General features: G+C 35.8%; 1 protein-coding gene across 13 annotated transcripts in view; it reads right to left on the reverse strand.

Moving 5' to 3' along the window:
• Window positions 1-14760, reverse strand: part of ATG5 (autophagy related 5) — an 80995-nt gene that overhangs the window by 36152 nt on the left and 30083 nt on the right. For all 13 annotated transcript variants that reach the window (XR_012672965.1, XM_075145588.1, XM_075145585.1 and 10 more), the window contains one exon: window positions 10858-10952. Coding sequence is in view for 12 of the 13 variants with exons in the window: in XM_075145588.1 (XP_075001689.1) it covers window positions 10858-10952 (95 nt within the window). In the remaining variant the exon portion in view is untranslated. The remainder of the gene's footprint in view (window positions 1-10857; window positions 10953-14760) is intronic.

The following is a 14760-nucleotide window of genomic DNA, read 5'->3' on the forward strand; positions in this document are numbered from 1 at the left end:
TTTTAAAAATCTCAGTGTAAGATACAGACATCTTACATCCCAAAATACATCTATTAAAGCAACTCAAAGCAAGTTACCTGCCAGAAGCAAAATGCAAGATCACTTAAATGAAAATTCTGATACAAATGGATCGCTAAAACAGAGGAGACTTCCCCTGGACTCTGAAACTATTATCACAAAGATTTCCAAAGAAGAAAAATCATTTTAGTCACCATATATCTTTCTTAAATTATACACAGTTTAACTTGTGTTTTACCAAGATGAATGTGATAAAGCCAAACATGAAATAAATGTTTATATCCAGTGTCCTCAGACAATTGGAATTACAATACAAGAGAGAAAATACAATGTTAATATATTGACCAACTAAAAAAAAAAAAAAAAAAGAAATCTAACGTGAGAATGCTAGTTTAATAAATGCCTCTAAAAGATCCCTGGATCACTTTTTCTTATTAGTCCAGTATTTTTTCTGTGCTGCAAGGAACTTTGATCACTGTCCTTAAAATAATTTTATTATTCATCACAGACTTGCTCCAAGCTGTAGTTATAAAATTCAATTAACAGGTGTCGTGGTAACAGCAAAGCTGACTTCTGGAAAAACAGAAATTTAAGTAAACTGCTCAGACTATTCATATTGGTTTATTAAATCTTAAGAAGTTATCTGAATTTCTGCATTAAAAAGTATTAATTACCCCCCTCATTTCCTTAAGTGATTATTTTACTTCAACGTATCAAAGTCAATGCTAACAGTCCACAGACTGGGGGGAAGAAAAAAAAAAAGAGTGGACAGAATTTGTAATTCTGTTATTAAACCATTTTAACTGACTTTTATTTCTGTTCCCTCCAAAGATTCTGTAGGAGCTCGTAAGCTGCCAGAATGCAAGGAGTTTCAAGAAAAGCTGTTCTCTCACCTTTTATGCCCACGGGTTTACAATGAAACAATTCCAGTATGAAAACCAACAAAGATTTTCAGAGAAAGATGGGCTCAAGTTTATACCTTTCTTTTTGGTTTATTTTGTGAGAAGGATGCAAAGTAACTATTTCGTAATTGCTCCAACGCCCAAGACGGCAACACTCTTGACTAATACTTTAAAGGTCTATTTGCAAATCACTGCTTTCTGATGACAACAGACACACAAAAGGGAGGAAATTCAAATGCTGATAATATTTATTCTACTAGAATACTGAAACAAGGTATTTCTACAAGCTTGTCCCACTTAACAAAAAAAATAATAAATGTAAAACCATCTTATTTCTACATGAAGCCTAATTTACAGCCGCAGCACAAGGTTGTCTCTGCCACTCTAGAGCACAGCATTTCATGCTATGGGGAACGTTCCAGTGACAAAATGAGAGGTTACCTTCAGGAAATTCGATGCTCAATGAGGATCAAAATGAAACACGCTAAAATACCTTTTTTATTTTTATCTATTTATTTTTTTAAAAAGAACATGGTTCCCTTATTTTAAGTAATCTACTTAGAAACACTGGTTACACTGCTGCCAGCATACATCATTTATCCTTGCCAATTTCTTTGCTAGAAGGAACATACCATTCTCTTCGAAAGCATATTAGTGCAGTTGGGACCAAAGAAACTCTCTCAACAGTAGACCTCACAAACTGATTACTCAGATTTAACCTTTATTTTTATACTTTTACAGAGACTCAGCTAAAAATTAGTAACTGCTCTCCTCCATTTCCCGTGGCTAGCCTTCATTTGAAATATTAAAACATAGGTTGTAAGAGGCATCCACAGAGCCCCAGTAAAACAAACTAAATGAAAGTTATAACTCTCTTCCTCTGCATTTCAAGCAACAACTCCCTCCTCAAATCAAATCCCACCACAAGCAGTCCTATATGAAGGACAACTGGCTAAAATTAAACTCTAAGAAATATATATATACACTGAAAGAAGCTTCAAAAGAGCTCGCTCTTCCTCAATCATCTATTAAAAACCTATAAACTTCATCTCTTTTGTAAGGTAGCAAGTGCACCCTTGATTTTCTGTTCAACAAGCTAGAGTACACTCATACAGACACACAAAAAGGAAATGATCGCTTGTTTTATCCATTTGAAATCTGTCACCTTTCAAATTTCATTAGTATTTTTTGAGCTTCTATTACGAGAGGCATAGAATACGACAACATGATTTGTCTTTATCCTGTAATCATTGCTCTTCTCCCCTCCTTCAAATCTCCCAAGTTATAGAGGGCTTCTCCCAGACAACCCATTGCTTTATTGTATACATTTGATGATGCTTCTATTTCACTTACTCTCCAAGTTGTTCGGACTGGAACAATGTTCCAAGAAAAATAAAAGACTATTTCTAGTATTTCTTTAATTAGTCTCTGCAAACTTCATCTAATAGATGCTCTAGTTATGATTTTGTGTGCTTTGAATGAGCCTGGCACTGCTTTTGTTAGCATTCAGAATTTTGAACTGCTTACCTAAACAGTGATGTGACATTGCAGAGAATAAGGTATGTCACATTACAAAACAGAAGTAATTAAAATTTTTTGAATAAAAGAACTAAGTAATGGTTTTATATGTCCAATATGTACAAAAACCATAAGACGAAAAGAAGGAGTATAAACATGCTCAACACACCTATCTAGAATTACCGGAAAAATTGACTCACTGACAGGATGTGATGTGGGTTGCAGGACTAGCTGTAAAGTCAACATATAGAATAAATCAAATTACTTGTTTCTCCTATGATACATTTTAAATTACTCTAATAAATTACATATTTTCAGTGGCTGTAAAAGTTACAATATATACCTGATTACAACCTATAGAAAAAAATGCATCCTTTCACTTTTTCTTGAGTTTGTATTAGGATTTCTGCAGTTACATGATGAGAAGGAAGCTTTGGTTTCCTCATGAAGTTACAAGTCTTTATGGTGATGAACAGGAACTTTATACTCCCTAATATTTTTAAGAGGCATGCAACCAAAAACAAACACACACAAAAAGATGAAACAAATGGGCTACACATTCTCTGAACAACTGAATTTGCATTATTTAACCTCAGGTGAATTGTACGGATCCTAGAAGCAGAAGAAAGTCAACACTCAAGAGAGTGATAACACACAGAACAGACAGCAGGCAACAGTCAGAAGGCCAGAAATAACAGAGACTAAATAGAAGAAACAGTTCAAAGAGACAGTCTGTTGAGCACTGAGAAGACAAAGACATCTACAACATAAGCATGGCCTTGAAGTATTAAATTTCCTTCCCAGAAGAGGATTTGTATTTGCAATTGGTAAAATATCAACATATCTGAAGAGTCTGTGACAACAAATCGATAGTGCTTTTCACAGCTGCAGTGTCTTACGTGCATACGCAGACCTAAGCCGCACATAAAAGTAAGCAATTGAGTACTGACCAGCTATGAAGCAAACAACTTTAGAAATGGATTTACATCCACAAAAGCAAACATTACATTGTTTGCTTAAGAGCAATGAATAGTACAACACTTCATACAACACTTTCAATCTACTTAAAAGCATTAAAACCAATAATTCTCCTTAGTTTTCTACAATAATGATTAACTAGAAGAAACTCGTATAGTCAAGGATAGCAAAATTTCAGAAATTTATGTTTGTTAATTCATAACGTATTCCTAGAGTATGGTGTTATATCCCACTTCCTCAGAGGTTTGTCCCATTCCACATTTACCTGTGTACAGTTTGCTTTCAAGTCTTCTGGAAAATGCAAATAGAAGTCTTGGTACTATATTCTTTAATCCCCAATTTTGTGCGAAAGTTAACCTGCTTTATTTACCTATTTTGCTTAAAAATAAGTAAAGGAAAAGTAAGATGGCATACCGATATTGACAAATCAAAACAGGTACTGCTGTGACTTTCATCTATGCAGAGTTAACTTTTTGCATCATCATCATAGGCTAGGCTTTGTTCTAGTTTAATTCCTAAGCAATAGGCACTGCATACGCTGCACAGCCACCGAAATAACCCTCAAAGATTACATTCTTCATCCCTCTGAAGAAAAAATTCCGTATCTGCTTTTCCCCTTTTTCTGAATGCAAAGCAGTTCACCAACTGGGTGTTTTGGTGTTGGTTTTTTTTTTTTTTTTTTTGCTATTATGTCAAAGTACGAGAGCCAATCTCGGAGAAATACAGCTCCGGATTGCAAGTTTCAGGTAGCAAAAATCCCTCTTGCTACAAAATAAGAACCTGACCACATAACAAAATATGTAGTGAAAGTGGCAAATCAGTTTGTGTTGACTAAACCAAGTGAAACAGAGAAGTAAAATGATCAGCTTTAATGATCAAAAGAAAGCATATATACTATAGCAATATACTAAAAAGCACTGCATTTAAATTACAAGATCTAACAGTAACTCTACACAGACCTAATTCAACTGAATTACTTCTTCATTCATTGTCTTCACCCCAGCTTCTCAACACATTCATATTCTTAAGAATTAACACTCAAGGTTGAAGTGAAAGCGCAATTATTTTTTTTAATTGCACGCATATATTAACTTTCACAAGAAATTTAGGATTATATATAAATATATAAGAGCACTACCTTAATAAAACAGTTTAGGGAAATAGAGCCACAGGAATTCAAACCTCATGGTTTAAATTCAAGTTTATGTAAATGTTCATGCTGCAAATTTATTTATATCCAAGTTCATTACCATAAGACAATTCAGAGAAAAGATGACAAATTAGAGTTTTATACAAAAATAATTTGCTAAAAAAGCAAGTACCAATTCGTGATTAGGGAGTGCATAAGACATTTGGTAAGATTAAAGCATTTTCAAATTAGGAACAGACAATTTTTTTTTTCCCCACCAAAAGTGTTCATTATTTCATTGTAACTCAAAATGTATTTTGCCTTATCTTTTGCTAACAAAAAAGAAACCTATATAACTGTTTACATGAAGTTAATTTATTAACGACTGAGATGCTACTGGCTTTTGATACACCTAGATTTTTGTAAGATCTAAGAGTATCTCACAAGATAAAAAAAGGATTTAAAACAAAATAATACTCAGTTTTCCCCAATATGCAGAATCTAGTATATTCCTAAATTGTTTTAAACTAGTTATAATGTGATTCAGAACCTCAACAAACTATTTTTCATACAAACAAAACTACTTTATTCTTTGTATACAAGCTACATCTACATTCAACTCAGAAGGATTACTGTAGCTCCTATCGACAAGCCTGAGCTAGCTTAAAACTATGCAGCTTGGTAACAGTTCAACCATGGCTCAGAGAAGCTACCCAAATCGAGGTTTTACAGCCCCATCTCTTCTGCGCCTCCTTCCCTGAGCACCATGCAACTTTTACAATAGCTTTGAACTAGGCAGATTGACAGTTTCACAGATAACTTGGGCATATTTATGTAAACTTTAGTCACATCTCTGACAACAAACAGTTTATAATCCCGGAATTTTTCTTTTAAACTCTGATTGTCAGCCCCCATCCTGTACTGAGATTCTTAAAGTCACAAGGCTGATCTTGCACATGGGTTCCTTAAGTCTTTTAAAATAACTGCATGGACATTCCTTAATACAAAACATGGGAAAAAAGTCACCTTTAACAGCGTTGGTTTGAGGTAGCCCATTTCATTTTGCACTTAGATGGAACAGAAAAGCTTATGCAATTATGGAACCTCAACTGTGGTGACAGTGACCTTCAACTCAAGGTGACAACTTGTCAAATTGCTATTACTTTCAGCACAGAACTAAGCAATCAAGTTCAGAAAACAAGTGTTCATAGCAACTTCTGGATCATGCTGCCCATATGCAACACTTGATAGAAGGTTTTTTTTTTCCCCCTATAATGAAGCACTAGGAAAAAGTATTTGCCTACCAAAGCTTTTAAACTTTCTCATTCATAGAGCTTTGATTTTGAAGTAATTTAAAACTGGTGAAAGTGTGCTAGTGTTTCTTCAGTGCTGAACCATCGTTATTAGAATAAGTCATTCTGTGTACTCGATGATAAATTAGAGTCCATTTTTTTCTTTTCAGCACAGAAATTCAGCTGAGCACAGCTCTGTTACACAAATCAACCATAATTTCACATTATTTTCCTATTCACTCAAACTTCCTCTTTGTAAAAGGAAGGTTTTAAGAAATAAATTGATCGATTTTCAGCAGGTCCTTTATGAAAATGTCATTTTTAATAAATAAGAAAAAGTTAAATGAGGTATTACACACAGGTCTATTCAAGAGCATTTTGCACTAGCCAACAAGACGCTGGAACTTGCTGTGTTGTGTTGCCCTCTTCAGGCCGACAGCACTTACATTTTCTAGTTCTCTTGCTTGAGGAGTTATTGCATTTCAACTTCTTTCATAAAAATTTTCAGATTTGCAGTTTCAAATAGCAGCTAACTTTACCTCTATCTCACCAGTGCTTGAAGTATTTTTGATCTGAAATCCTATAGAAATAAACTTTACTTTTGGCCTCTATGTCTCCCTAACTTTAATACTAATCTTGAGGATTATCAAAATATCAGCTAGTGTTTGAAAAGGTGACTAAAAAAACAACTTCAGCACTGGTAAGCAAGCCTCATGACAAGAGGCTTAAAGAGCTCAATTGATTCAGCTTACCAAAGAAAACTGAAGCTGCTGAAATCACTCTGTAAGTGAACTTGGAGGTTAGAAAGTCAGATGACTTTAAAGTGGTGTAAGGCAAAAAAAAAAAAATCTAGAAATTGGAGTTGAAGTCAGACAAATTTAGCCTTGAAATGTAATGGAGACTTTTCACCCAAAACAAAAAAAGATTTTAATAACCTACTAGCATAAAAGAATGGATTCATTATTATTTGAAAACTTTACAGGTGGACCCGGTATCTTTCCAAACAATCTGTTTTGATCAGTTTTTGAGTAGTTGTCATAACATGGCACAAATTGTGATGCTGATTTGCATACTTGTAATGGGTTTTGCAATTGATTATCTGATGTCTGCCAATTAATGTGGAAATATGAATAAAACAGTCTTCCATTGCTTGGGAAAGGGCCATGCTTGGGCTTCTGATTCATTTATTGAGCCAGATATTAATAATGTCTTAGAATATTTCATTTCCCCCTCCCACCTTGCTATTTTTAGAGGACGGTCATGGTAGACATTTACATCTATTTAGACATCTCAGTACCGCAACTTTGACAGAAAGAGTGAAGTGTTGGATTTATCCGATGTATTATTAAGTATGGAGAATTTCACTCACATTACTAAAGCAGATAAACATCATAATTTGTGACTGTACGATTTAATCACAACATCTTAAGGGACTTACGATAGGAAAAACCTGTTCAAAGCTAAGGCCTACTATGTAATTAGGCAATAAAATTAATAACCTAATCAAAACCCTTAGAAAATAGAGGCAAAGGAAATGCTCATTCCAGTACCATGGCATGTCCCAGTATCCAAATAAAGGAACAAGCAAACAATCCCAGATCATCCCCTTTTGGGCTGGCAAACACACAACAGCCAGCCTGCCTTAAGCCAAGTGCGACTCTAGAAAAGCTCAGAACAACTTGTCATGAATAGTTTTAATGCATTTTCTTTCACATACTTTTGTAATTTTATTCTCAAGAATGAAATGCTATTTACAACTTTAAATCCTATATACTCATAGGGCAGACTCCAGAGGAGAGGAGGAAGGTTGACAGGGAGAGAGCAAGCAAGAGCAAGTGGGTGAGCTTGACTCGGGGAGAGAGCAAGATACCAAAACTCAGGGATGAGTGCCAACTAAGTGCACAACAACTGAGACTCAGAGTGCTCCCATCTGCAGCGTAAGACAGCAGACAGTAGTTCATCAGGGTAGTCTCTATCAGCAAATAGAGACTCTCCGGTGCCTGACTAATATGCCTGGAGCCAAAGACTGATGAAAACTTCCTGCCATCTATCAGCCATATAGTTTGTTCAATTAAAAAGTGCAAAACCAGCTGGCCTTATAAATGGGGGGAAAAAGTCCTCAAGCCAAACTAGCGCTAGTACAAGAAAAGTAACACTCTTAAATGCATAATATACTCAAAACATTACTATTATTTTCTCTCTTGCTATTAAAGAAAAAGTGAAAAAAGCACTCTACTCAACAGTACTACTACCAGACAAAAAGGCAAAAAAATTTCGTGCAACTGTCAACTGAAGACACAGCAGCTTACACCTCTGAAGTGATGAAGTGGGGCACCTTTTTTTTTTTGGACACATGTAAGTAAAAGTGTCACAAAAATATAATCACTATTTTCAAACTGTCTCTGGCAGAAAAAGTTTCCATCTATGTCAAAGGCTCATCTGGTGCATACGACACAGTTTAGACTTGGAGACTTTATTACCACAGCTGGTAATAAAGTCTCCAAGATCTCTTAGCTAACTTTTAAAATTGCAAAAGAGTTGATCCCTAGTGATACTCAGTCTTTTTCTTCATCTTCTATAGCAGTGACAGGATTCTGGTCCAATCTTAGCTGCTACACTTAAAAGAAGAGGTGCTGGACAAGGGCTTTTAGAATTACATGTGGTTAGTTTAGTTCTGACTTACCCAAACATGACGTTTGTATTTTTGCTATCTCTTTCTCCCCCACACACCATCAGATTTGGATGCCACACGAGGTATGATTCATATTATTCTTTAGAAATGCATCTTAATAGACAAGCTTTACAATTGAAAGAGCCTTTGAGTTTTGAAAATATCAGGCCTTCAGTGAAAAGCATGTCAGATCACTTTATTGCATGCATTTTTTCCGCAGCAACTTTTCCCACTCACATTTAATTGTTGCCAAGACTGATTTTTCTTACTTGATATCATAATCTAGTACATTTCTTTGAAGGAAAAAAATTCAACCACCTCATACTGCCAAAATACAATCTAGGCAGTTCCGTTCACAGAATTTCCTTCTAATAATTTTGGGGTAATGGAAGGTACAGAGACTAAGAGGAGGAGCTCTCCCCACTGAAGGCAATGCCTAGTAATTTCCTGCCATCCACCTGTATAGCCTTAAGTATCTACAAAAACACTACGTGAAAACACATAGGGAATAAACATCCACTGTAATACAAACCCAGGCTAAATTGGCTTTCAGGTATTTATGTAGGGATATGCAAGCAACCAATTAGAATGCAAAGCTGACTTCTACCAGCACTAATGGAAATTAAATGCAGTCGGGGTAGGGGTTATATACATATTAAGAATACTTTTGAATGAGTTACTTAAGCATATGCAAATCTGTCACTAAGTCCTGTAAAATTATGTTAAAACTCCAGGAATTAACTCCTTGCTCTGAATCAAATTATAATCTCACCCTTCCTAACACTTTCTGAAAATTCCTTTAAATACATAGACTTTTATGATGAGCAGTAATCAGTACACAAACCAACAAAACCACACAAAAAAGCTAGAAACACCTGCATCCACTTTTTTAAAAAGAGGAACATTACTGAAAATATTTAGAAATATTAAGAGCAGCATTACTGAAAACAACATACACCAACCTTCTCAAAGACTGTGTCAGCATCATCTTTATTTATGTTTGGTCTTCTATTCTTAGTTAGATATTTTGGGTTTAAACTACAGCAAGTTTTCAATTGAAAACATAATGAGAATCAAGATAAGTACTACTGGCTAAAGGGATAGATATTACTGAATTAGATTTTTTTTTTTTTTTAAAAAAAAGAAAAGCTTTACTAGCATGAAATCATGTGATAGCACAGAAAACTTCCCTCATGGCTTAGAGGTCTGTACCTTATTCAGACAGCAAAACCTCCATTTCGCAAATCCATTTATGTGATTTCTATGAAAAGAATTTTAAAAAACCCACCTATCGGAGAACAAAAACAACTTAGTTTACCAACCAAACAAAACGCTGCGAGTGAACTACTTTTCCTGATACATACTTCTTGATACTTACACAAACCTTGCCATCTGCTATGATCTCTGACAAAATAACTGACTTCCGTTCTCAATCTAAGGTTTCACTATGACGGTAGATGTCTTATATCTAACATTAAAAGTTATTTCAATCCCATTGCAAGATTGTATAGATTTGTATGGTCATTAAAACCTGTTATAAAGTAGTATCAGACTATTCAGTACTATGAATAAAGGACTTTTTTTGATAGTTACAGGTGCAAAACTTAATGTAAATAGATGAAAATGTTTCAAAGACAAAACAGAGCAGAACTGTTTAATTTATGGAGAGGCTACATGAATTCTGTATAAGCTTTTAACCATACTTAACTCCAAACTTCATCATGACTTTAATGCTATAAAAACTAAGGGGACATGGAAAAATTGTAAGGATTCTAAGGAATACGTCTCCAAATAAACTGCTGAAAAAATAGAGCACTGGTGTATTAAAACAGAAAAAATATTCAAAGCTAGTTTTGGATTGTAAAGTACACAATTAGAAGACAAAGGTAAGAACTAGATGCAAGACCTATGCTACTACTTTCACCTTATAATGCCAACAAGAAAAGAAGCCTACACGGTGGTTGAGGGAAAAGTGTTGCTCCTGAAATGTTTTACTTGGACCTTTCAGAAGGCATTTTGCATCCAAAGCAGTCTTCATAGTTAGCAGTTATTTTTAATTACAGAATTAGCTGTTTTTTTTTTTAAAAAACCCAAACAAACATAATCTATACCAGCCTTAGCACATTCTCGAGTACTTACAACATAATGAATGGTAATTACCTATTAGAATAAATGCAGTCTATTTTTGTCTTTGCTAATTCACACAACTCAAGGGTTCAGCAAAGATGAGCATACAAAGTTTTACCATAATGTTAGAAAAGGGAATGTATAATTCTGCAAACAGATTATGGTATATGACACCTCAGTGGAAGAGTTTGGTAAAAGTGGTTTTATTTCATTGTCTCCTACCTGATAAATTCTAAATGGGATGTATCGAAATCCATTATCTTCTGGAGGATACTCCATGAGTTTTCGATTTATTGCCCAAAACTGCTCAAATTTATCTGTGAAGGTAAAATTAGATTTTGTTAATATTAATAACATATATTCTTTTTCAGCTAGAAGAGGTAAATGTTCCACGACTGGAACAACATGCAAACTTTTCTTACAGGAGTTTGACCTGTATGAGTTTATTTTCCTCACATTTCTCTTCCCTATTTAGCCTGAAGCCAAAAAGTAAGTCGTCTGCATTCTCCTATGAAAACAGTGATGTGGCAACTTACCGAACTGAAAGAGAAAGCAACTTGAATTCCTATCGTATCTCCCACTGTTAGGGAAATATTGTGCCACAAATTATGAACTTCATTAACTCAATTAACAGTGCCCATTTCTCCACTCCTTGCTGCTACTGGTCCACACTGTCTCACAGTTTGTAAAAACACCTAATAGCTCTTAACTAGATGAACAATAGGTGTAAAGTATAGAGAAACTAAAGCAGTAGAAAAACTTCTTGAGGGGTTTACATTTGGATATGTAAATCTTAAAATAAACTGCAACAATGTATGATATAATCAGAAAATATACCACCAGTTTCATGATACAACCTGAAAATAAAAGTTTGTTTGAAACACATTTTGGTTTAGTAAAGTAGCCCGAGGCAGCACACCATTTCATCCTGTTCAGACATTACAAGAACTGAATAGTTTATTGTGCTTAAAATGTATTAAGGACAGCATAGGTCTAGAGCAGTAAAGGCTTTTTATATATGCAAAGCAATTATTCAAATCAAGCGAACAACCAATACCAGAAGTGACAGAAAGGAACATGAAGAGCTAAGATGAATAAACCTGCCGCTAGCCTTACTGGAGAAGGCAGCTTTAGAAGGAGAAGAGCAAGGGATACATTTCCTTATAGGCCCTAACTCTCCAAGTCACCAAACACAGCGGATGTTTCTTCAGAAGGAACACAGAGGCTCCAATTTTCCCTCCTCGGCACAATGTTCAGCCGAGTCCCAGGGAGCCTGGCAGTATAACCGCTACAGAATTCAGCCCCCCTGAAGCAAGGTAAAATTCAGAAATCTTCCCGCTTCCAAAACTGCTGATAACAATTAAAGCAATTGCAGAAAATTAAGAGAGTCTGAGATTTGCTTCACTACAGCATACAGCACAGATGCCTGTCAGTGCGCTAAAAGACACAGTTAAGACATATTGCAGGGTTTATAACACGTTGCTTTTCCTGACTGGACGTGACACAAGGCAGGAATTTCCAAGAAACCATAAACAAACTCCTGCCAGGTGATCTGTAGGAGCATTTCCTGATACTTATTTCAGGAAGTACTTCCACACCCTTGTTTCCTGATTAGCAGCAAGCGCTTCTTGACAAGCCCTTACCTGAGCTGCAGTCAGCAGCACCACGCAGGCACCTGCCCGAAGGAGCTGCCTGGACGCAGGGCGCTAGCCCACAGCCGGGCACTAGCCCACAGCCGGGCACTAGCCCACAGCCGGGCACTAGCCCACAGCCGGGCACTAGCCCACAGCTCACCAGCTGGGAAGCTCGGCAGGTGGCAGCGGCAGTGAGGACCCTGGAGCTGACTGCACCCAAGCAAGCCTGCGTTTGGGAACCCCAGCCTACAGAGTCAGAGGTTTAGTCTTACAATGTCTGACACAAAGAACGACTGCATCCTCCTCACAAACTCGGTCAGTGGGAAGGGGAAGATTTAGCATGCTTTCCTCTTCCTTGGAGACAGCGTTGAGAATGCCTTACTGCTTTCCCTGCAGATTGTGTGGACAGGCATCCTACAGTAGGCATTAATCAATTTATACTTCAACTACCACGCCTGACTATAAACTCAGTTGATAAAACTATTAATTATGATGACACACAAAAAAACCCAATCAAGACCTACTTAAGCTAGTGAGCTTCAGCAGACTCTTAAATAAGGAATCTACATATTTGGAGACATCTTACCTGAACAAAAATAAAACAAACATTAATTTAATTTACTTGCTTAATGCTCATATTACAGTAACGAGGAAAGTTGGGTAAACAGCTTACTGTCTTCAAAATTTAATAGAGACGAGCAACATCTTACGGATCAGAAGAACAAGAAATTCTGAACAAGTAACAGACTTATGGTAGGAGCTTAAGTATATTGTCCTTTGTGGCATATATGGCAAACAAGTGAATCTCTGAAGGACAAAAAAGTTTAACAGAGGTAATGTACAGTTAACTCACTTCTGTTCTTCATTCCAGCTTCCTAACCTCCCAGAAATCATGCAGGTAATCTTATTTAAGGGAGGTAAATTTACAAATTTATACTTCTCAGATTATTCTCTGAACACTCAGACAATGCTCAAGACAATCTATTGTTCTATCAATACGTTTAAATTTCTAATAGTTTCTGTAGTTTCTAAATATAACAGCAATAAATCAGCAACAGTTGAATGATGAACTTGTTGCATTTTGTAATCACGTATCTTCTGTCAATCCATCTGATACCCCAAGGAATGAAAAACTTTCTAGTAAATTAGCTAGACATAATGGAGTCAGACATCTTAAGACACATCTCCAGCGGGTGCAAAGCACTGTCTGAAAACATCTAAGCTAATTCATCCTCATAATCTTATATTGCTGTCCTCCAAGCATCCTTCCATGGATACAATATTTTTACTACAGGAAACTGAGCTGGATGTAAGAAAATTAACAAAAATTTTTAAAGCAAGCAGCAGAAAAAGGCTATCCAGTTTGCATATTGATATATGTGACCCGGCAAGAGCTTTTATTAGCACCGGGAGGATTGGCTCAATGCCAGAATCCTAAAGCTCCAAAATATAAAATCCAAAAATAACTGCTTTCGCAGAACCCTTAAAACTCAAAGCTTAAAACAAACAAACAAAAAACCCAACACCACCCAACACTCCCCCCGCAATCCGCTTGAAAATATAAGCGAAAGAATTCATCATTCTCCATTGTTCTGTGTCACTACCTCCTATTTATGCAAAACAGACTTAAGGAAGCTATTAATGCTACGACGAGCTATAAGAACTAATTAGCGCTTTGGCTAGACAGGACTTAAAGACAGAAGGTGCTGAACGGAAGTTTGACAATCAAAACAAAACTGAGTTTTCATCAAGCCAGTAAACAAGGAACAGTTCTCCACCTATCAGCAAAAGCACTTTACACACTCATCTCCCTCCCTCGTGAAAAGCTTATGCAGTCTACATGATATCTAAACTCCCCTAACAGTCAAATCTGATTACTTTTGTTTTCCACAATCCATCTGTTTTTAAGAAAGTGCTTGACTGATGTGTTAAAGAGTTTCTGTATTAGCAAAAGCCAGTACTTGCGAAAGGCAGATGTTCATATCTGAATAACAATATTTAAATTAATGGCAATAAGATTCAAACAGAAGCAGCATTAGTGACAGTATAAAAGTTTTGGATGACTCTACTAATCATATTTGTTAAAGAGAGGATTTACATAACTTTGCCTGAAGTGAAATATTAGAACTTTTCTCCCTATATTTTATGTCAAAGATCAGAAAGTTAATAACCAAATAATGGAGGAGAGATCCAGTTGAAAAATCTATTAGCTAAGTCACTTATATTTATAAATATTCATTTATTAGAAACGCAGTCACTGCATGCCCAAACACCAGACAGACATTATTAGCCTTCAGTACTACAGAGATGCACAGACTCTAAAGACAGCTTTGAAAATACGTTTTTACATATATAGAAATAGTAAGAGTTGGCAAAATTACAAGGACTTGATGTCATCCACAACAATAATCTCAGTACACAAATTAATTAAGCAACAAATTAAACATCAAACATAAATTAACAAATAGAGCGTGCCACATTATCCATTTAA

Source organism: Calonectris borealis, chromosome 3, assembly GCF_964195595.1.
Source record: "Calonectris borealis chromosome 3, bCalBor7.hap1.2, whole genome shotgun sequence".
NCBI lineage: Eukaryota > Metazoa > Chordata > Aves > Procellariiformes > Procellariidae > Calonectris > Calonectris borealis.